This window comes from Populus alba, chromosome 11, assembly GCF_005239225.2.
Source record: "Populus alba chromosome 11, ASM523922v2, whole genome shotgun sequence".
Lineage (NCBI taxonomy): Eukaryota > Viridiplantae > Streptophyta > Magnoliopsida > Malpighiales > Salicaceae > Populus > Populus alba.
Window position 1 is genome coordinate 6,496,792 of NC_133294.1, and position 23,145 is coordinate 6,519,936.

Below are 23,145 nucleotides of genomic sequence, written 5' to 3' on the forward strand. Positions count from 1 at the left end.
TTAATACGTGTATATTAAGAATTTATTATAAAAAATAAAAAAAAATATTATTTTAACATATTTTCAAATAAAAAATTTAAAAGTACTATTATAATGCTAAACATGTATTATATATCTTGCAAATTACATCTTCGAAACAACAAATTATTTTTTATTACTTACATTGAGCAAATGAAAAATTAAATTGAGACGCATTTATAACAAAAAAAGAGTATTAAATTAAGATGGAGTACAAACTCAAACTGCTACATATTACATAAGAAAGAAAAGGCCGGTAAAGTGGCGGGAACATTCCTAATGATATCATCGGTGGATGTTGACTGCAGTTAGTAGAAAATTGAACGGAAAGAATTAGGTGAACAAATCTAACCAAGAATTTTTTTTTTTTTAAATCAGCTACTAAAAATAATAATATAAATAATTAGAACTAAAAAATACATGAAAAAGAATAAGGGTTTAGAAAAAACTTAAGATTGTAATATATGATAGCACTATCTATAAAGAAAAAAAAAATACTTTCTTTGCACAGACAAATTTAAATATAATATGATTTCTTTTCCAAAACATAACAATTTTTCAGATGCAATAAAAAAAATTTCAAACCTTTTAGTTACCATTTTCACTTACTTGAGTTAATAAAGTATAAAAAAAAGTGTAGTGAAACTTGATGAATATATAAAAAAGAAAAGTTTTTAAATACGTGTAGAGATGTTATGGTAACATCTCGGCGATTTTATTATGTGAAAGGAATAATAATAAAAATAACATGGATATTTTTTAGTTAGGGGCTAGTTATATATAAAAAAAAAAGATGAAAATCACGATAAAATGTTGATTGATTTTTTATAATAAAAATACATATAATGCATACATGCTTATATTTCTTCTAAACTAAATATATTTATTAGAGGTAAAATTCCTAGGATGGTGATTTGGGGTTTGGACTAGTAATAAAACCTAATCCTCACTTTTATTTTATAGTGATTTATAATAATAATTAACTAAGAGTCAAGTTTCGAATTGTTTCCTTTAATTACCCAATTTTTATTAACCTGCCATAAAGTAAGTATTTTACCAAGTATATTTATTATAAATAACCACAAATATCTCATCTAACTTAATTGATAAATAGGCATTGTCATAACTTATTTTTGAATTATTCCTTATATTCACTTTCTTTCTTTCCAATAAATAAATAAATAAAATAAAAATTAGTATTTTAGCAAAAGCAAGCTGGGAGGATTTCACATGTTGAAAAAAATCAAGCTGTAATTTTAGATGGAATTAAAAGCCTAATTGTACCATCGTTTTACCCAAAACTAGATAAACAATATAGACTCAATGTCAAATCATATAATTATTGGATGAATTAGAATAAAAATTAAATCTAAAGACATAATTAGATTTTTAATAAGCTAATTTGATTTAATCATGAGTCAAATAAAAGTTTAATTATGTTTAAGAATTAATTTGGGTCCAATTAAAGAATTTAATCAGGTACAAGGATTTAATTATACTTTAAATATGTAAAATTAATTTTATTAGGGGGGTTAATATGTGAAAACTTAAGTTTGAGAGCGTAATTTAGGTTTATTTAAGAAGATTAAAATTTTAAAAGATCAAATTTAATATTTTTTTAAAGGTAATTGGTTCAGATCATGGATAAAATCACAATTAAAAGCTAAATTAAAAAAAAGTTTGCAGCCAGGGATCATTTAAAAAAAAACACCAAACTCTAGAGATAAAATTTTGAAATTGATCGATGCGATCTTACCAGCTTCCTTTTCCTATAATAATCAGTAAGAGAAATGTAAAATAAATAATTAAAAATTAGGGTATTTTTATTTTTAAACATATCATTTGATGTTTATAAGATGTAAATAGCACCGACCCTCTCGTGTGATTACTTGTTATACGAGTTCTTCAATTTTAGATTCTATTGTGAATCTCTTGTTGAATTTTGGAGTTCTCCGATACTCCAAAAAAATAATCTATTTTCTTTTTGAATGGATTTCCATCCAAGCAATTCATAAAATATGGATAGTGTTTCTATCTTTCAACGCCTCCTTCTCCCCTCGTTGGCCTAAAATCGAATCAAGCATATTGCTGTGTATTGGAGTAGAAAAATACATAACAAAATGGTTGGAAAAACACTCTAGCTTGGTATCAGATACACCAGGTCCACTTAAAAGAACATCCGGAAGATCCAATCGTCTGATGGGTCTCAAAGAAATAAACACTTAATCGATTGGGCTTTAGCTACACTTGAGACCCAAAATCTAACCTCCAAAGTTCAAAATCCCAAGCCCGCCGGTCCGGTTAATCAAATGCTCTGTTACTCCTTCATTATTCACGGTCACCGTCTCAGATTAAAAAAAAGAGAAGAAAAATCTCTTAACATCATCTTCCTCTTTCGACCAATTTGAAGAAAACCCTAACCCTAAAAGTTCAATCATGGCGTCAAGAAAGAAACATTTAGAAGGAATCGCATTACTCTCAATGTACAACGACGATGAAGAAGACGATGATGAAGAAATGGAAGATCTCGAACACCAACCAAACCAATCTAACGACATGGAGCAAGATACTCTGCACGATGATAACGCTATGCTTACCGATGAATTCCAGAATACAGAAGAAGCAGAAGCAGAAGCAGAAGCAGCTACCGCTAGTCGGAATTCAACTCCCGAAGGAAGTCTTTTAAGGCCTTTGACGCCGCTGCAGCAGCAGCTGCAACAAGGAGGGACTATTAATTTGGAGACGAAGATTAGTAGTAGTAGGAGAGGGAGACTTGCTATTGTTGATTATGGTCACGATGAAGTTGCCATGTCCCCTGAACCTGAGGTAATTCCTTTGGCTTTTAAGATTGTCAGTCCTTGCACTGGTTTTCTGCTACTTTTCTTGCTATCCTGTTTCTGATTTGGGATTGATTGGTTTCTTGCTTTTGCAGGAAGGGGAGTTCGAAGAGGAGCTTCAAAGTGCCAATGGTATGCATTGCTCGTATTTTGGCTATTTATGGATCAATCTTTAACCGTTTTGTTCGTAATAAGCCATTATAATTTATTCCCCTGTTGAACGCGTGCAGTTATGCAGTTTGTTTTAAGTGTGATTTTGCTTGTTGCAAATGTGAATTTGTATTGTCTGTGTTCAACAATTTTGATGCTAAAGTGGGATTGAGATCAATATTGTTGAAATATGGTTGTGATTGTTCTGAAGGAGGAAGCTAGGGCTGTTATTATTGTATAAAGACTTGATAGGACAATTAATGTCGTGGCTTATGTCTTTAAGTTAGTGATTTTTCTCTTCTGTTGCATATGATTTGATGGCATTTTACTTTGGAAACAAGTGTTGTTGAGTGTTCTCAGAAATTGATGTAAAGAGGAATGAGTGCATCTACAGGCAATATAAAGCTCCTGCTCATATTGCATTTTTTTGGACTACTGTTTTGTAATTTTCGTGCAATTACAATGAAATAAGGCAAATTCAAAGTTCTTATTGTTTCATAGTAAAAATGCTCAAGCTGATTATTGGTTAAATATCCATGTAACAGGTGCTATCCAAGAAAAATCTTCTCCAGCAACTGCTCAGATTTTATCTCCTAGTGTTCGAGCAACTCCGCAGTCATCTGAACATCTAGAACCATCACAACCTGGTGAAATAAATGATAGCACTAAGGAATCAGAAGCTGTCAATGCTGAAGGTGCTAATGAGGTTCCTGCAGAGGGTGTTGATCTGTTGGATAAATTTCTTCCCCCGCCACCTAAAGAGAAGTGCCCAGAGGACCTGCAAGTGAGTTTCTTTTATATTTGTTGTCAATAAGTGCTTTATAAATTTGCTATGTCCGGTGCTTCTGTCAACGTTTTTTACAAAGGACCCCTGTTATAAAATATACTACTTTCTGTGTTTCAAGAGATCTTTTTTTTTTTTTTTTTGAGCAAGTGTGAGTTGGGGACATCCTGATTAGGGTTCTATTATTACTTGTTGCTCCTGCCTATCTTGTTTGTTTTAAGTATTTTGGATCTCATTTTACAGTTTGGCTAGTATGTGTAATCTTGGATGATCCTTAGTTGATCTCTTTGTTGGTTTGCTACTGTGAATTATGTTAAAAAAATGCGTTGGTTGATCCCTCCTATGTTGTTTGAATTATGGTTAAGAATGCATAATACCTTTTGGAACATAAAATGAACTGTGTGTTTCTTATATTCAGATGATGTAGCTTTAAATGATTGATTTATGATCACAATACAGCACATTTTACATGCTCTGACATATTTCCCCTCTTCATGCTTGTTATTTGCAGAAAAAAATTGATAAATTTCTTGCTTTGAAAAAAATTGGGAGAAGCTTCAATGCAGAAGTCCGCAATAGGAAGGATTATAGGAACCCGGACTTCTTACTGCATGCTGTGAGGTATCAAGATATTGATCAGATAGGGTCTTGCTTCAGTAAAGATGTATTTGACCCTCATGGATACGACCAAAGCGACTACTATCTTGAGATAGGTTATTACCAGTTCTTTCCACAGTTGCATTGCTGTCTTTGACTTGTTTTTTCTAATATGGGTTTGGTGTTCCTTTAACTGTGCTTGTAGTTTGGCTAATTATGTAAATTGTATGTTTTAACTGAAGAAAACTACTGAAGCTTATGTTCTAAAACTCTAAATCTGCAATATTTTGATATGAGTGCTGTCATTTCTTGGTAATGGGAATGAACTAGTGGCTTCTTCTATCTCTTGCTTCAAAAATAGAAAATCATGTATACCTAGTGAATTGTTAAATACCAGTTACACGGCCTCTAATTCTTTCTTGCTGTTCATCACATCCTACATAAATTTTTTCATGTACATGAGATTGCATTTTAATAGGTTCCATGCTTGCCATAACATTTTCATACATCAACCACAAGTCATATCATGAAACGTAACTTTTCATGGAATTTAAATATATTTTTTTGCTTACATTCATTGGATGTTTAAGTTTGTTTGTTTCCCTAATAAACAAATAGACTTGCATTTCTGGCTTGGTAGAAGAATTACTCTGTAAGGGCCTGTGGGTATGCCTTTATTTGTAATTGAAAAGCTTTCTTTGCTGAATCAATTTTTCTAGTGGCCGGCTGTTTTTCAAAGCTATCTTTTGAAGCCCTAATGTTTTTGCAATTAAGGTCGTCTTTTTGTTGAACATAATTTCCTGGCAATGACCTTTAGTATTTTTGTAAAGCAGAGGCTGATATGAGGCGTGAAAGGGAGAGGAAGGAGCAAGAGCTGAAGAGAAGTCCAAAGGTTGAATTTGTTTCAGGGGGGACTCAGCCTGGAGTGGCTGTACCTCCAACAAAGTTCAGTTTGCCTATTCCAGGTTTAAAAAAGATTTTGACTGTAGACATTGATTTTATGAGATAATTTTTCTTTGTGGCATCTCACTGTTGTATTTTGTAAGTGTCTCCTTAACTTGAGACTATCTTTCTGGTGTTTCAGTTGTCACTGCTAGTGGGACACATTCATCTGCAAATGCAGCCGATGCAGCTCCCCGTGAGGGTAGACAGAACAAGAAGTCAAAATGGGATAAGGTTAATCTCTGCATGCATCTCATATATGTAAACTTATGGTTGTGCTGATGTCAAGGAACTGGCATTTTTGTTGGACTACTCTATTTGCTTTCAGGTGGATGGTGATGGAAGGAATCCTTTATCAGCTGGTGGACATGATTCTTTAGCTGCAGCAGCAGCTCTGTTATCTGCAGCTAATGTTGGTTCTGGATACACGGGTTTTGCGTAAGTTCCATTAGATCCTTTAAACAATTTATTCATGTTCATATTTCTTTCAGCACCTTTCCCCTCACCTCTATGTTCTTGAGTTTCTGTTTAAGTGCTTTGATTTGATCACAGTATTGAGGTGATTAGGATTGATTTGATTATTGTACATAGATAGTAATTGGACTAGAAGAACAACCAGGCCTTGCAGGGGAGTGAGTTTTCTGGTGTTTTTAGTATTAAGAATAAAAGTTTGGAATGAACTCTGTAGATTTATGGTGAGAAATTTATAATGTTCTATTTGGTTACTTTGAGCAAGATTTATTATTTAAAGCTTTCAGGAAAACAAAAAATTAAGAAAAAATTAATTACTTAAACCTCTTAAGAATATGGGTATTCTTAGATAGCTATTGGCGATCATGACAAGATTCCATATGCTACTAAACAGCCACTGAATACTCCAGCTATGTGATTTGGGGAGCAGAATGCTGTTTGTCCATTCAATATCCTCACTAGGGTCCCACAGATATCTCATTGCATACATTAATACAGAAATGGCTATAATGTGCAAATTCACAGACTGACTAGAACTTTCTTAGCTGTGTCCAACCTCTAAGTTAAAGATATTGATGCTGCATAGTGGTCCATTTTCATCCTGGATGGCAGGCAGCAGAAACGGCGAGAGGCAGAAGAAAAAAGATCTGGAGAAAGGAAGTTGGAAAGAAGATCTTGAGCACTCCCACAGAGAATTCACTACCATACCATTCTTGGGATGGACAAAATTGCTCGAGGCAACATAGCTTTGTTCTTGTTCACATGCTAATCTTTATAAAAGAAAACTGTGGTCAGTTAAAGATAATTTTTGTAATTTTCAGCTTGAAGTTGAAATGTAATATATAGCTTATAGCATGAGTTCGAGTTTCTTTTGTTTGCTGCGCACGTGCTGAAATCTCAGTTTTGACTGCTTTTTGCAAAGAGCAACTGGAGGTATATAGCATGCATGGTTACTCACCTATGGCAGGAATGGCTTTTCCTATATTTGGCTGATTTCTTTAGCAATCCAAATCGACTGTCTACAGGTGTGGTCTCGAATGTGATGTAATTGAGCTGTGCTGTGAATGTGTAGAAAGGGTAGGTTTTTGCTCATTATCTTTCCTCCACTTTAGTCTCAATTAAAGCCAAAGTGGCAGAAAGCAAACACTCAACAAGAAAACTGGTTATTAAAAAGTGATTCTTTTGGAATGAGCAGGAATATGCCCTCATGATGAAACCCTTTATTTCAAGTCCTTTCCATTCACACTCCGAAGTTCAAGCCGCCGAAATGAATCCCTAGGTGAAATGGCTCAAAAGCAGGCATCGCATGACCGTTATCCCAATCAATTTAAAAAAATTTTAAAGAACAAAAAAAAAAAAAAAATCCAGGTAATTAGAATTAACTCACAAAATCTGAGTTAGAAAATCAGGATAACTCCTAGAAAATGAATCGAAAAAATTATAAAGTTTGATTTTCTATTAATTCAATATTGAATGATAAAATTTAAAAAATAAAAATAAAAAATAAACAAAATAATGATCCGAGTTAATGCAACTAACTTGCAAAACTTGTGACCCTAATTAAAAGACCGGGATAACTATATGAAAAACAAATTAAAATAAATTATGAAGCTCTATACCCAACGAATCCAATATTAGAGAATAAAATTTAAAAAAAAAAGTCCTAAAAATCTATAAGGACCAAAAAGAAAAAAATTCTTGGTTTTTCACTGTTCATATAATTCCTACATTGAAAGGCAAAGCTCTTTTAGAATTACATCAATACCATGATTCCTTTCAAGTCAAACAGGTGTGCGTGAAAGTGAAACACATCTCGTTTACATGGGATCTTGATCCTTTTTTGCAAGAAGAATTCTTAGCATCTTTGCCTTCCATTAAAATGTACAGTGAATCTGAATCCAAGGAACAGCTTTTATGTTTTTGAGCATCGATTTTGTCCAGGAAAATTTCTTTAGAATGTGTTTTTGCTTTTATAGCAGAAAACTACTGTAGCAGTGAATTAAAATGCACAGTAATGACCGACAGTTGAGCATGTATTAGAAGCTAGAAATATAACAGTGTCACACTCCACCAAACAATGGAGAGATTCAAAGAGCATGCACTGACTGTCCAGATAGAATATTCTACATTACCTTTCAAATTTTGAACGTGATCTTATTCCACCAAGTTTTGAGTTTGAAATTGAAAAACAACGAATAAAAAAAAAAAAAAAAACTTTTAACTTGACTTTTTACCTAATCTAAATTTAAAATTAAACCATGAAAAATATAATATAGTCAATATGGTTGATCTAAAAATAACCCGAATAATTATTAAAAAAAATTAAGGATGAATTGAGGAAAAAAAATTAAAAGAAAAGAAAAGGAAAAATGAAAATGAAAAACAAATATGAGGGCATCTGCCTTATTTTTAGTAGTTATTTGACCCGTGTTTCGCCTCGAGCCATGCTTTTTTTATATATAAAAAACTTGGATATACATTCTATTTGATATTTCTTTTATATAAAAAAAATCAAAGTATGAATAGAAAAAAAACTATGCAAGAATCTAATCAAATAAATCAACAATCATTTATGTAAAAGAGAAATTGAAAAAACTAAGAGATGAGTGTAGATCAAGTTTTTTGATCATGCTAAAATGAGATATTTACCTGTTTGTTTCTAATAAATTTCTTTATTAAAGTCAATAAAATATAATATAAATAGAAACACATACGAAACTGATTGACTAAAATAAAAGAAAAAAAAATATTATACAAGGTCAAACATATTAGAAATATTATTTTAGAATAAATATTATTTTATAAAATAAATCTATGTATAAAATTAAAAAATTATTTAAAAGTTAAATACAAACAAAAAAATTAAAAAAACAATTAAAAAAAGGCTTCCAAAACCTATGGCCTAAGCTATAAGAAAAAACTATAGAGAAAACAAATTGAAGATAACCACAAAACCAATCTTAAAAATATAATGTAGAATGATAAAATCATAAAAAATAATAATAAAAAAAAAAAAGATTCTAGGCTGCATTAACTTTTCAAACTTATTTTTCGTGTCATTAGATTAGAAGCATCACAAATAAAAAAAACACGAAGCCTAATCCCCAATAAATCAATCACTGAAGGATGAAGAATTGGAGGGTTAATTGAAAAGGAAGAAAACGGTAACAAAAGGGAAAAAAAATCAAAAGAATGAAGGCTCAAATGAAAAATAAAATAAAACAACATAAACTTTAATTAAATAATGAAATTGAAAACCAATAAAAGTTTAACAAAAGAGCCAAGGAGAAAAACAAGAAATCAAAAGAATAAGGACTGAATTGAAAAAATATATATGATAAATTATAATTAATGACTAAATTGAAAACATAAAATCAAGACAAAAATAAGAAATAAAAAAACATAAAGACTGAAATTGAGAAATCAAAAGAAAAAAGATTCTAGGCTGCATTAACTTTTCAAACTTATTTTTCGTGTCATTAGATTAGAAGCATCACAAATAAAAAAAACACGAAGCCTAATCCCAATAAATCAATCACTGAAGGATGAAGAATTGGAGGTTAATTGAAAAGGAAGAAAACGGTAACAAAAGGAAAAAAAATCAAAAGAATGAAGGCTCAAATGAAAAATAAAATAAAACAACATAAACTTTAATTAAATAATGAAATTGAAAACCAATAAAAGTTTAACAAAAGAGCCAAGGAGAAAAACAAGAAATAAAAAAGAATAAGGACTGAATTGAAAAAATATATATGATAAATTATAATTTAATGACTAAATTGAAAACATAAAAAACTTTTATAAAAGGGTCAAGACAAAAATAAGAAATAAAAAAACATAAAGACTGAAATTGAGAAATCAAAAGAAAAAAAAGGATAGTTGTGCACTTTCTTTGAAAGAAAAAGAAAAGAAGGAAGGAAAAAACAACCCATCATCCGTCGTCACATGCCACATCATCAGAAAAAGAACTCAATGGTGCTTCTAAAAACATGGCAGAAGGGCAGGTTTGTCTACACACCATCCAAATGGTGTGGACACCACCCATATGTTGGTGTGTAACAAGTACGCATTGACAACTTTATCAAATAAAAAAACATTTTTCCAATTTAAAAATAATATAATACCTTTCATGATCCTAAGAGTTACAAAAATAAAAAACAGTGTGAAATGGCACAAATGCCCCTAGAAGCATGCCATGTTTTTTCTAAGGGTAAAATATATTTTTACTGTACCATAAGAAGTGAAAAACAAAAAAAGCTCTTGTTCAACAACTTTATTAATTTTTCTATTTTAGGGTAAATAAATATTTTTACTATTTAAAAGATTTTGAAAATAGCTAATAACCCTTGGTCATCGGTTATAGGTTTTGTTGCTCTAGGGATAAATTCATTATTTCTCTGTACAAATTTTTTTAGAAAAAGGATTAACATAATTTCGAACAATTTCTTAAAAACAAATAGACAATAAACCTCTAGAAAAGACCAAATTATCTCTACACTTGAAGCTTTTATTTTTCCACTCAAGAATAAAATAATAATTTTAATATAGCAATTTACAATAAATTATATCTTGCACTCCAGTGAAAAACTCACATAAAAGTATGATTTTATAAGACTAATGATGTATATGTGATATTAAGGAAGTGACAAAGAAAAAAAAAAAAGAGCAAATTGCAGCTAAAGATGTGACCATGAAGATATATATATAAAAAAATCTAACATTACTTGTTTGTTTGAAACCCAAAACAAAAAAATTATACAAAAAATTTAGAAACTATTAGCAGTGCTGCTGTTGGTTGGAGGGCCTTCCTAGAAAAAAGGCTAAAAAGAAATTTATTTCCATTACTTTGAATTGAAAATTGGCTAAGGTTAGATGTTGGTGGATTATTTGATAGTTTAGAGTATAGTTTTGAAACTTGATCTGTTGGTCAACTTGATCTAATGATCGAATCATGGATTAGATTAATTGATCCAAGTTGACCCGAATCAATAAAAAATAAATTATTATAGTAAATTTGTTATCCATCTTCTTCACTCTACCAATAATATTACCCATCTTCTTCACTCTACCATCTTGTTTTCATTGCCTTCACTCTATTTATCTTATTCCTTTTACTTCTTTTTTTTTTTTGACAGATCTACTAAAATCCTTTCTCTATTTATCCTCTCTTTGCTTGCATTTCCTCCTCTTCTTTTTAGGGTTGCTTTTAAACCCTAAATTTTCTCCTAATAGATTATTAGGTTAATGGGTCTCCCTCATTGACTATTTTTTAGCTCTTCTATCTATCAGTTCGAAGGAGAGGATAACTTTAATGGAAATGGTAATTTAATCTCTACTATCAATTTTGAAATATCGTATTGTTTAGCATTAGGGTTTTTGGAATAACTTGATATTTCGAAAGTAATTGTTGGAAATTCTTAATGAAATGGTAAGTTTGTGTTTGCGGTTGTTGAATATTGTTAATTTTTTAGTAATTGTTAATGGAAATTCTTAAAGGAATGGAATGATAAATTTTTTTTTTTAATTAGGTTTTCTCTCTGTTTTTTCTGTCTTCAATTCTAGATTGTTCGTCGTTTTATATCTATGTATATATATATATGAAAAAAAAGATCGGATCTCAGCCGGGTTGACTGGGTTTCACTGGGCCAACTCCCTAACAGGTTTTTACTTAGACCTAGACCAGTCCCAGGCCCGGGTTAGTCGGGTCTCGGGTCGACCCGCCGGATCAGTCCGGGTTTCAAAACTATGGTTTGGGGTGTTGGTTTTTTTATTTTAAAAAATGTTTTTGAAAGTATTTAAATTTTTTAAATTTTAATATCATTTTAATATGATAATATCAAAAATATTTTTTTAAAAAATAAAAAAATATTTTAATATATTTTTAAATAAAAAATATTTTAAAAAATAATTATTACCAAACTTTTACCCCATTGTAAAAGAAGTAAATATGAAAGAGCAGTGAAAAAAGTATTTACCTGGAAACAGAAAGAAAGAAGGAAAAAAGGGCACTCCCATTTCTAAGAATATATATATATATATATATTTGTCTTTGCATAGAAATAGAGACGTTACAGATTCGTACCCTGCAGACTCTGTTTATTATAAATCACTAGTTTAACTGTTTCAGGTACAAGAGCTCCCAGCAGATAATAATAAATAATAATTGTTTTTTGTCATATCTTATCTCCTGGGTAAAATTGGAAAGAGATGAGTGTAATTTTGTTGTCTTGTATGGTTTTTTTTTTTTTTCCTCTCTCGATTGAATTACAATGCAGTCTCTATAGTATTACAAAACTAATTAATTAATCCACATGCTCTTAAGAACTATTTATTTAATCCCTTTATTTTTAAATATGCTAATGACTCAGTATTTTCATCATTTTTTTTACTTTTCTAATTTATTTTGGTATCTCCCATCTTAAGAAATAAAAAATGGAAAGAATTATTATAACTTGGTCCCTATAGTTTAGTAAAAATCAATTAACAAGTCCTTAGGATTTTAGAAACTACATATTTAATATATTTATTTTTAAATACATTTTTAAATTAATTATTTTCATTATTTTAAGTCCTTTTCAATTTATTTTTATTTTTAATTTTAAGAAATAGGAAGAAGAGAAAAAAGAAAAAAGAAAAAAGAAAAAAAGAAAAAAGAAAAAAAGAAGTAGATAGGATGATAAGATTGATGAGAAATAACAAATTGGAACAAAATACTACTAAATTAAGTATAGTTAACCCCGGCCAAATGACTATTTAATTACTTTTTATATTACATGAATTAATTATTTTATTTGATAAATTACAAAGACTAAGTTGTTATTAACTTAAAAGGAAACAGAATTAGTTGATTAAAGCTGGTCAAAGAATTATTTAATTATTTTGTCACCATAGAGATTAATTGATTAGTTTTCTTAAACAAGAAGGATAAATTTATAAACATTAATTGTATTTTTCTATGATTTTCTTTACTTCAAATTAATAAATCAATGTAGAATCATGAATTCAATGTTCACCAAAACATAGTTCATGGTAGACATGAACAATAAATTTACCATCTTACCCTTACAAAAAACAAATGGAGGCTAATGACTGAGAGTGAGATTGTCTTTACAAATGGATGATTTTACCACTTTAAAATTGGTCACGGATAAGACATAAATTTTCCTCTCTTTTTACATAGTTAAATTACATAGATGCCAATGAAAGAGAGAATTTATTTGTTTTCTATGAAAAGATATGTATGTCTTTTCATTTATTATATACAATTAAATTATTATATTACCCTTGGAGTTAAGAAAACATTTAACTAACAGTGGGGGGTTTCTGTCTTTTCATGTTTATAAATATAGTTAAAAGACCAACTTACCCTTTGAGCTTATTTTCTTAAGCCTAGGGTCAAATGGTATTTTAGTTATTTCATAATTGGTTCTTTTATTAATTTTGGGGTGGGATAGGGGCATTCTGGTCTTTTAAAAAAATGACAAGAAATTAAAAAAAAAATATATGATGATGTATGTTGAGAACACGCCAGCTACTTCATTATCTTTGGACAACGCCTGCAATCGATTCCAATGGCAAAAAAAATCATTTCAGGGTTGATTCAGTTTTATCTTGGCGTCTCCTTCATGAATATATGGTGTGTGCACCGATAAGAACTCTAACTTGTCACTAGCATAGACTTTTTTTCTTTTTTTTTTCTTTCTCTCTCTTCCTTGATCTTTGCACTCTACCATTAGAGTTTTCAAGTCAACCCCTAAACTTCTATTTCTTTTTTATTCTTTTGGCTATGATTTTTTTTTGAAATATTTCATTGAATTAGATTTTTGTTGCAATTTCATCACCATTCAATTTTGCTTTGTTAAATTTAGTTCTCATTCGTTTAAATGCTATTTTTATTGTAATCTAAGATACTCTTTGGAGTTGCATTTTTTCTCCTGCAATTCTATCATCTGTAAAAAAAAAAATTCCTAATAGATTCCATCCTTATTGTTTTGATTTTTTTTTTTTGCTTTGCAAAATTTTCAATGCTTTCTATGACCTTGATTTTATCATTTTATTTATTTATTTATGTTAGCTCAGGTCTTTTTACTTGTTATTTTTTTTGTTAAATTTATGTTTTTTTCTTCTACTTTTCTTTCTTATCCCCAAAAAAGTACACATTGTTCCTCTTTGTTTTTAGTATTTAAGTTTCAGTCTTTATTCTTTTAATTACTAATTTGTATTCTAGACCCTTTTATAAAAGTTTTGTTTTCTTTTGAATTTATTCATTCAATTACAATTTGAAATATTTTTTTTTCAATTCGGTCCTTATTATTTTGATTTTTATTTTTTTTCTTGGTTCTTTTGTTGAAGTTTTATTGGTTTTCAATTTCATCCTTCAATCAAAGTTTATGGTGTATTATTATTTTCAATTTGGTCCTCATTCTTTTATTATTATTTTTTCTTTTGTTAAAGTTATTTTTTCTTTTCAATTTAATCATCCAATCACAAACTTTTGGTTTCCTTCAAAATTTATTTTTTTATTTTGATTTTCACCCTCATTCTTTTAATTGTAATTTTTTGTTTTAGGTCTTTTGTGCAATTGATTTTTTTTTTTAATGATTTTATCCTTTAACGTTCGATTTGTTGGGTTTTGAACTTCATAATTGTTCTATTTATGGTGTTTTCGGTCTAATTACCTGGGTCACAAGTTTAAAAAGTTAACATGGGTCAAAATCTTTTTTTAGCTCATTTTCTTTTCTGATTTCATCGTTCATCAGTATTTTTTTTTTTAAAAAAGATTGACTTTATTGTTTTCTTTAATTTCTTTCTATTAGGTTATCTTAGTCTTATTACTTCGACTACAAATTTTGTAAGTTAAGTCGAGTTGGTTTGCTTCTTATTAATAAGGTTACATGTTTATCACATTAGCTCAAGTTGACTCGATTTTTTTTGTTTCTTTTTTTTATCCAATTTTGTACTTTAAAGATTTTCTTTTCAAGTTATTATGATCTTTTTTATATAAATTTTTTGTCCATTTACTATCATTGTCTTTTTTTTTATCATCTAATCAAAATATCCCTCCTCTATGATTTATTATTTTGCTAATTTAACCTTTTTTAATAGAGTTTTTTTGTTTTAATTTTTTATGTATTTAATTTTCAAAACTATTATTGTAATTCATAAATAAATTTTTTTATACCTAAAGTTTATTTTTAAAAATATTTTTTGTCTATTCTAATTCATTTCTATTATTGTTCACTTAAATAAAAGATTAATTTTAATAAATAAATTCATTAAATACAATCGGATAAATATCTCATATTGTGGGATTAAATATTTTGATTTGCATTTATCTTTTGAATTTTCTAGTTTCATTTTTAGTTATCATTAATGATTTTTTTTCCATCAATTTGCACATATGATTATTGATTGATTTAATTAGATGTTTGTATAAGTTTTTTTATTTATTTACATTTAAACTTTTTATATATAAAAAAATGCAACAAAAAATCTTGCATATCTATTGTTTTTTCAAAAAATTTTTATGATTAGTGGTTAAACAGGTGTAAAATAGCTAGTGATTTATAAAAACTGTATTTTGGATTCAAATAAAATAAATATAGCTATGACTTTACTGTAAAGAAGGGTCCACCCACCAACATGCCATATATAATTCTTAATCTTGGGTTGCGTATGGGTTGATAAAAGGCATTTGATGGAAATAAAAAAAGGTTTTGCTTTTTGGTTGATATTATCTGTCTTGAAAATAAATTCACCACTAAATACTAAATAGTGTAAATAAAGGATTAAAATAGTATTTATGATTATAGTAGTAGTTGCTTTTTAAAATATATTAAAATAATATATTTTATTTTTAATATTAATATATCAAAACCATCCAGAATTATAAAAATAAATTCAAAAAATAAAATTTAAAACGTTAAAAAGAAACAAGAAACCAAAAGTTTAAAACAAACAACACATGCTAGCATGTCATTTGACCATAATTAACTGAGAGAAAAAGAAAAAAAAATACCAATCTAACTTCTTACTTTAAAGTATAAAGCAGACAAAGCAACCAAATCATAAAAAAATGGAGTGAGTCCAAAAACATTATGGCGTTACACTTCACATGACAAGAAGAGCCTACACTTTTATTTGTTTAAGGTAATAAATCTGCATGCACGAACACTCTCTCCTTTCAATTTATTAGGAACAGAGAGGCAGACGGGCAACGGTAATATTCAGTTCGGCACTTCTTAAAGGGCACTTTAGGAAATATGAAAGAGGTTAACGGAAACTATTGGTTTTACCCCCAAAAAAATATTTGCAAAGCAAAGCATATAAATTATAAAGGCATAAAACATGTAGAAAGTAAGAAAGCAAGAAAGGCAGGATCAGTGGGCGGCAAGTGCCATTTTTCTCTCTCGTTTTTGTACTCTTTCTTACCTTTCTATCTCTCTCTCTCTCTCTCTCTCTGCCCCTTTTTTGCTTCATCTTGCTTTTCCGTTCTTATTCAGTCAATCAAATTGCATTTCCTTCACTTTGCTTACACTAGCTTGCTGTGCGAAGACTCTTGTGATCACTTGGGGGGCTCTTGCTTTCTCCCTAGCTAATCGTCTGTCATCAATTATTTAATTCATTTTTTGAGTTTTGAGGATTTTGAGGGTTGTAATTAAGCAATGGCAGCTGATCCAAAACCAGAAGAGATAAGTCACCCTCCAATGGACCAACTTCAAGGCTTAGAGTATTGTATTGATTCTAACCCATCTTGGGGTATGTCCATTTCTCTCTTTCTTTTTCTTCTTTTTTTCGAAACGTCAAGTCTTTTTAGTTCGTTTCAGTCCCTTTTTCCTAACTTGGTGTTTATGGAAGCAGGGGAGGCTATAGCTTTGGGTTTTCAGCATTATATTTTGGCTTTAGGAACTGCTGTTATGATCCCTTCATTTCTTGTTCCTTTGATGGGTGGTAATCATGTGAGTCCATTTACACTACCACTTCCTCCTGATTTCTATATATCCAGTGATAATGCTTTGGCCATATGACCTGAAAGAAGATGCAAATTCTTTGTCCTTCAAGTAGACTAGGCCAGTGAAGGTAAATTCTTATTTGTTTTGGGGCTAATATGATGTGTTTCAGGGTGATAAAGTGAGGGTGGTACAGACTCTACTTTTTGTTGAAGGGATCAACACACTTCTTCAAACACTGTTCGGGACCCGCTTACCGACCGTAATCGGAGGATCTTATGCATTCATGGTCCCCATTATATCAATAATTCATGACCCTTCTTTGATGAGCATTCATGATGATCATTTGGTTAGTCTAATTTAATTTTCTAGTCTTCTTTTACAGTTCTCAATTTTTTACCTTACAAGTTGAAAGTCCTGTGAGAGCTGAGAAGATCGAGAGGCCCTTGCAATTGGCTTTCTTATCTATAAGGCTAAATGCTGTGGACTATCCAAATTTTCCAAATCTAAGTCAATCAAATCAGTGATATAAATTCAAATGTTACTCCTGTAGTAGTTTGGAGGGAAGGAATTCTAACATGATCGATCACTCCAAGTCATGTGTAACCAAAAGAAGTGCTGGGTTGAGATGCGCCAATTACTCCTTGTTAAATGATTTATCATCATTATAATTATAGCAAAAACTAATGGACTTAAATTCTGTGTTTGTCTAGAGATTTCTTAGCACAATGAGAGCAGTCCAAGGTGCTCTAATAGTATCATCAAGCATACAAATAATTCTGGGATACAGTCAGTTATGGGCTATTTGTTCCAGGTACTACTGCTATATGAAAAGGGAATCTCAGACTCAATAATCATGGAAACAAGCTTTAGCATTGCTTCTTCTTTCTTTTTTTTTTGGATTTATTGGTCTTATTTTTCCTTTCAGATTCTTCAGTCCACTTGGAATGGTTCCAGTCATTGCATTAGTAGGTTTTGGCCTGTTTGATAGAGGCTTCCCCGTGGTACAGTCACTACTTAAATTGCAATGACATTATTTTTTTCTTCAGCAGCGGATTTTGTGCATTTTTTCCTGGAGTAATTCTTAGTTGCTTTCTACATTATGAACATCAGGAGTATCTTTCTGACTGTTATGCAATTCGTTTGTTCCTTTGTGAATCCATTTCAGGCTGGACAGTGTGTAGAAATTGGCTTTCCCATGCTTATCCTATTCGTAATCTGCTCCCAGGTGTTACAGCTAATCCTAATGTCAAAAACTTTTGTTATAGTTTGAACCTGTTGGCTTCACAGACCAATACACATCACATGGTATAAAGAGACTAAAATCAATCACTCTTGGTGTTATGTATGCAAAATTATGGTATAAAGAGACAATCATTAGTACTTAGCTCAGGAACCGACCACCTTGTTCAGCGACTTGGAAAGAAAACACTAAATGTTTTTGGTTTTATTTTGCTGTGCTCGTGCAGTACTTGAAAAATTTTCAGACAAAACAAGTGCCGATACTGGAGCGGTTTGCTCTCCTTTTATCAATCACAGTGATATGGGCATATGCTCACCTCCTGACAGCCAGTGGTGCATACAAACATCGTCCAGAAATTACCCAACTAAACTGTCGAACTGATCAAGCGTACCTCATTTCTTCTGCTCCATGGTTGGTAACTCTGCTCTCTTCTTTGGATACATGTCAATTTGAAAATGTGATTCAAAACAATTTAATACGAGAACGAACTATGTAGGATAAAAATCCCATATCCTCTTCAATGGGGTGCTCCCACCTTTGATGCCGGCCATTGTTTCGGAATGATGGCTGCTGCTTTTGTCTCGCTGATTGAGGTAAAGGGTACAAACTAGTTCGTCAATCTTATTCTATTTAGTTGGAGAAAGAGAGACTAATGCCTTCTCTAACAGTCAACTGGAGCATACAAAGCTGCATCACGTCTAGCAAGCGCCACCCCACCTCCAGCTCATGTTCTTAGCCGTGGTATTGGCTGGCAGGGCATTGGGATCCTATTGGATGGATTATTTGGAACAATGACAGGCTCAACGGTCTCTGTGTAAGTAGCATAATTTCATCATCACTCTCTTAAAGTTCTCACTTCTATGCAACTGGACTAATGTATGACAAAAACAACAGAGAAAACATCGGGCTGCTTGGAAGCACTCGTGTTGGAAGCCGCAGGGTTATTCAAATCTCAGCTGGTTTTATGATATTCTTCTCTATATTAGGTAAGAAATACAGCCGAGTATGAAGTATATTTGTATATTTGTAAAAAAACAACCCTGTCGGATAACTTTTATTAATCTTTTCCACCTTCTGGCAGGAAAATTTGGAGCTTTATTTGCGTCAATACCCTTCCCTATATTTGCTGCTGTCTACTGTGTGTTGTTTGGTCTTGTTGGTGAGTAATGGGGCTTCTCATTTGTGACCATTGTCATTTTATCAAGTTCTCATGATTTGTATCTTATTGTTACAATATTGCTCTTCTTATAGCTTCCGTGGGGCTGTCCTTTTTGCAATTCACAAACATGAACTCAATGAGAAACCTTTTCATCACTGGCGTTGCCTTCTTTCTGGGCTTGTCTGTCCCTGAATACTTCAGAGAATATACCATCAAGGCCTATCATGGTCCCGCTCATACTAGAGCTGGATGGGTAAGTTCTATTATCCAGTATGAAAACAACTTCTTAGAACTCGTAATATTCCATGAAAAGTTAAAGCAGATGAATGCTAGTTCTTATAGAGTGCAGCCGGGGCAATGCATTCCCTGACAATTACAGGGAAATCAACAACTTACCATAAGTTCTACTTTGATGTGCAGTTCAACGATTTCCTCAACACTATCTTCTTCTCATCCCCAACTGTTGCACTGATAGTCGCTGTCTTCTTAGACAACACGCTTGACTACAAGGAAAGTGCCAGAGATAGAGGAATGCCATGGTGGGTTAAGTTTCGGACATTTAAAGGAGACAGCAGGAATGAGGAATTCTACACCCTTCCTTTCAACCTTGATCGTTTCTTCCCTCCATCTTGAGCTAACCTCAATTCCAAAGAGAGATGTTAGAGGAAAAACATCATTTCCAGTTCGGGGGGGGACCGGGGATAACACCAGCTATAGCGAAGAAGAGTGAAACAAATTATCCATGTGGTTTTGCTGGCAGAGAATGACTCTGCTTACTCTTCTCTCGTTATCATTTATTTTATGTGTATGACTTGGGCAGGTCAGGTTTATTACAATAAAACTAATTCATTGTCCCTTGCATTCATCAGTTCAATTCATTATTTTATGATCCATATAGTATTGTGCTTTGAGAGAAAGGAATCACTTACCCTAATGAATCCAACATTCAACCAAATTTCGTTTGGAAAGGAGATGCTGTTTAATTTCGTTTCTTGAGAAGAAAAGTTTGTAGCAGAGGTCTGTATTTTTGAGAAGAAGAGAAGAAGAAGAGCTTGTATTTTTTTCTTTTTTTTATTCTGATACAGGAATCCTGCTTTTATACACGTTACATAATCAGTTCATCTCAACCATTCATCAATTGATGACTAAGATTTGTACACATGCAGGAATTAGTTGTAACAGAATTTAAAACAGAAATAACAACTTTTAACTGCTTTAACTGTTTCAACTGTTTTAACTGACTTTAACATAATCTTCTTCCCTTACTTCCTTCTTCACGTTATAGCTTCAGGATTACCATCTGAAGCTTTAAAACCACGTAACCAGCTTAACTTTCAACAGCCTCTCCTAAGTTGCTTACTGGTTTAACTCCTAGATTCAATCTTAGTTGTTTGAATCTGTCCTTAGGCAATGCTTTCGTGAAGATGTCTGCAAGCTGTTCTTCACTTCTGCAGAATCTCACATCTATTACTCCCTCTTGCAGAGCCTCTCTTATGAAATGATACTTCCTGTTTATATGTCTAGTTCTTTGATGAAAAACAGGATTTTTGGCCATTGAAATTGCTGACGTATTATCACAGAACAAGGGTGTTGCCTCAGCTTGCATTTCACCAAAATCATCAAGAACAAACCGTAACCAAATGGCTTGAGCAGTTGCTTCAGATGCTGAGACATATTCAGCTTCTGCAGTTGATAATGCAACTGTGTTCTGCTTTACAGATGCCCAGGAGAATGCTCCACTTCCAAAACTGAATGCATACCCAGAGGTGCTCCTGCTGTCATCTTCACTTCCTACCCAATCTGCATCACAGAATCCAATAAGTGTTGCTGACTGATTTCTAACATATTCGATGCCATAGCTCAGAGTTCCTTGCACATATCTTAGAACTCTTTTTGCAGCTCCCATATGAATTTTAGTAGGTCCATTCATGAACCGTGATAACAAACTGGTTGCATACATCAAATCAGGTCTTGTTGCAGTTAAATATAGTAAACTGCCTACTATTTTCCTGTAAAGACCTTCATCAGCCAATTTACTTCCATCTGCCTTCTTCAGTTTCTCACCAGTGGCCAAAGGTATAGTTACTGGTTTGCAGTCCTCAAGACCAAACTTGCTAAGCAAGGATTTGGCATACTTGCTTTGATGAATGAATACTCCTTGATCAGTTTGTAATATTCCCATGCCAAGAAAATGATGAAGCATTCCAAGATCAGTCATCTTATATCTCTGCATCATTTCCCTTTTGAACTCATACAACATCTTCTCACTACTGCCAGTGTATATAATGTCATCAACATAAATTGAGACAATGATCAAATTACCTTCACGATCTGACCTTGTATATAGAGTAGCTTCACTTGTACTCCTTTTGAATTTACACATGGAGAGATACGCATCAATCTCACTGTACCAGGCCCTTGGTGCATGCTTTAACCCATATAAAGCCTTCCTGAGTTTGTAGATTTTGTGACCTGCATTCTTCACTTCAAATCCCTCAGGCTGTTCTACATATACATCTTCTTCAAGCACACCATTTAGGAATGCTGATTTAACATCCAACTGGAACAACTTCCATCCTTTTTGTGCTGCAAGTGCAATGAGAGTTTGAATTGTGTCTAACCTTGCTACTGGTGCAAAGGTTTCATTGTAATCAATTCCAGATTTCTGTGCATAACCCTTTGCTACAAGTCGAGCCTTGTGTTTCTGAACTGATCCATCAAGATGAAGCTTGGTTTTGTACACCCATTTCACTCCTATAACAGGTTTGTTAGTTGGTCTCTCCACCAATTCCCAGGTGTTGTTCTTCTCTATCATTTCCAGTTCTTCCTTCATAGCCTCCTGCCAAGCTTTATCACCAGCTGCTTCTAGATAATTCTCAGGTTCTATGATGCACATATGGCGCCTTGCATATATCTCTTCCAAGGATTTCAACTTTACTGGAGTAGAACTAGGTGTTGATTGTTGATTGTGATCATTATGAGTATATTGTTGAATTTCAGCAGAATGTCCTTCAGGATTTTCATCTTCAGCTTCATCTCCCTCAAGATTGAGAGGCATTTGCATTTGATTCATCTGACTTCTTCCCCAATCCCATGACTCATTCTCACTGAAAATCACACTTCTTGAAAGTATAATCTTCTTAGATTTCAGATCATACACTCTATATCCCTTTTCACAACTTCCATATCCAACAAATACTCCTTTTGCAGCTTTGCTATCCCATTTCTGCCTTAGAGATGATGAGATATGTGTGTAGCATAAACACCCGAACACTTTCAGGTGCTTGACTCCTAGCTTTCTCCCTGTAAAGGCTTCAAATGGTGTTTTTCCCATAACTGATGTTGTATAGCATCTGTTCTGAAGATAAACAGCTGTACTTACAGCTTCTGCCCAGAATCTCACTGGTATTTCTTTCTCCATCAACATGGACCTTGCCATCTCACAGATTGTCCTGTTTTTCCTCTCTGCAACTCCATTTTGTTGAGGAGAATGTGCAATTGTCAGCTGCCTCTCCATTCCTTGTTTTACACAGAATTCTTGAAACTCGGTTGAAGTATATTCACCACCCTGTCACTTCTCAACTTTTTTTAATTTGTATCCACTTTTGCAGCTCAACAAATGCTTTGAATTTTGTGAATATATTGAGTGCATTTGATTTGTTTCTGAGAAAGTATACCCAGCACATTCTTGAATAATCATCAATGAATGTGATGAAGTATCTGTTTCCTCCCACAGAATCATTCTGCATTGGTCCACACAGATCAGTGTGGATCAATTCCAGTGGATAGCTTGCTCTCCACGTTTGTTCTTTGTTAAATTTCTCCCTGTGATGCTTTCCTGAAGCACAGCCTGCACACACACTTTCCACTTCTGTCAATACTGGAAGTCCACAAACCATCTCCTTTTGTTGCATCCTTTTCATGCTAGCAAAGTTCAAATGTCCCAGTCTTCTATACCAGATCCAGGAATCTTCAATCACTGATGCTTTCCTTGC

General features: G+C 32.1%; 2 protein-coding genes across 5 annotated transcripts; both read left to right on the forward strand.

The window, feature by feature from the left end:
* Nucleotides 1-2,319: 2,319 nt before the first annotated feature.
* On the forward strand, nucleotides 2,320-6,654 carry LOC118051870 (uncharacterized). 4 transcript variants are annotated; one of them, XM_035062617.2, is made up of 8 exons: nucleotides 2,320-2,844; nucleotides 2,951-2,987; nucleotides 3,551-3,789; nucleotides 4,301-4,502; nucleotides 5,220-5,351; nucleotides 5,471-5,562; nucleotides 5,657-5,766; nucleotides 6,386-6,654. In XM_035062617.2, the coding sequence occupies exons 1-8, from the start codon at nucleotides 2,455-2,457 to the stop codon at nucleotides 6,543-6,545; spliced, it is 1,362 nt and encodes a 453-aa protein (XP_034918508.1). In that variant the 5' UTR covers nucleotides 2,320-2,454; the 3' UTR covers nucleotides 6,546-6,654. The 4 variants fall into 4 exon arrangements, with proteins under 4 accessions (XP_034918508.1, XP_073268307.1, XP_073268306.1 ...); XM_073412206.1 differs by having other exon boundaries at nucleotides 2,321-2,844; nucleotides 6,363-6,494; XM_073412205.1 differs by having other exon boundaries at nucleotides 2,321-2,844; nucleotides 6,345-6,485.
* Nucleotides 6,655-16,154: 9,500 nt separating this feature from the next.
* Nucleotides 16,155-20,043, forward strand: LOC118051871 (nucleobase-ascorbate transporter 2). Its single transcript, XM_035062619.2, has 13 exons — nucleotides 16,155-16,557; nucleotides 16,660-16,757; nucleotides 16,921-17,097; nucleotides 17,462-17,562; nucleotides 17,677-17,752; nucleotides 17,917-17,976; nucleotides 18,218-18,402; nucleotides 18,488-18,584; nucleotides 18,660-18,805; nucleotides 18,886-18,977; nucleotides 19,073-19,150; nucleotides 19,243-19,403; nucleotides 19,571-20,043. Exons 1-13 carry the CDS (start codon nucleotides 16,464-16,466, stop codon nucleotides 19,781-19,783), a joined length of 1,578 nt encoding a protein of 525 aa, XP_034918510.1. The 5' UTR covers nucleotides 16,155-16,463; the 3' UTR covers nucleotides 19,784-20,043.
* The last annotated feature ends 3,102 nt before the right edge of the window (nucleotides 20,044-23,145 follow it).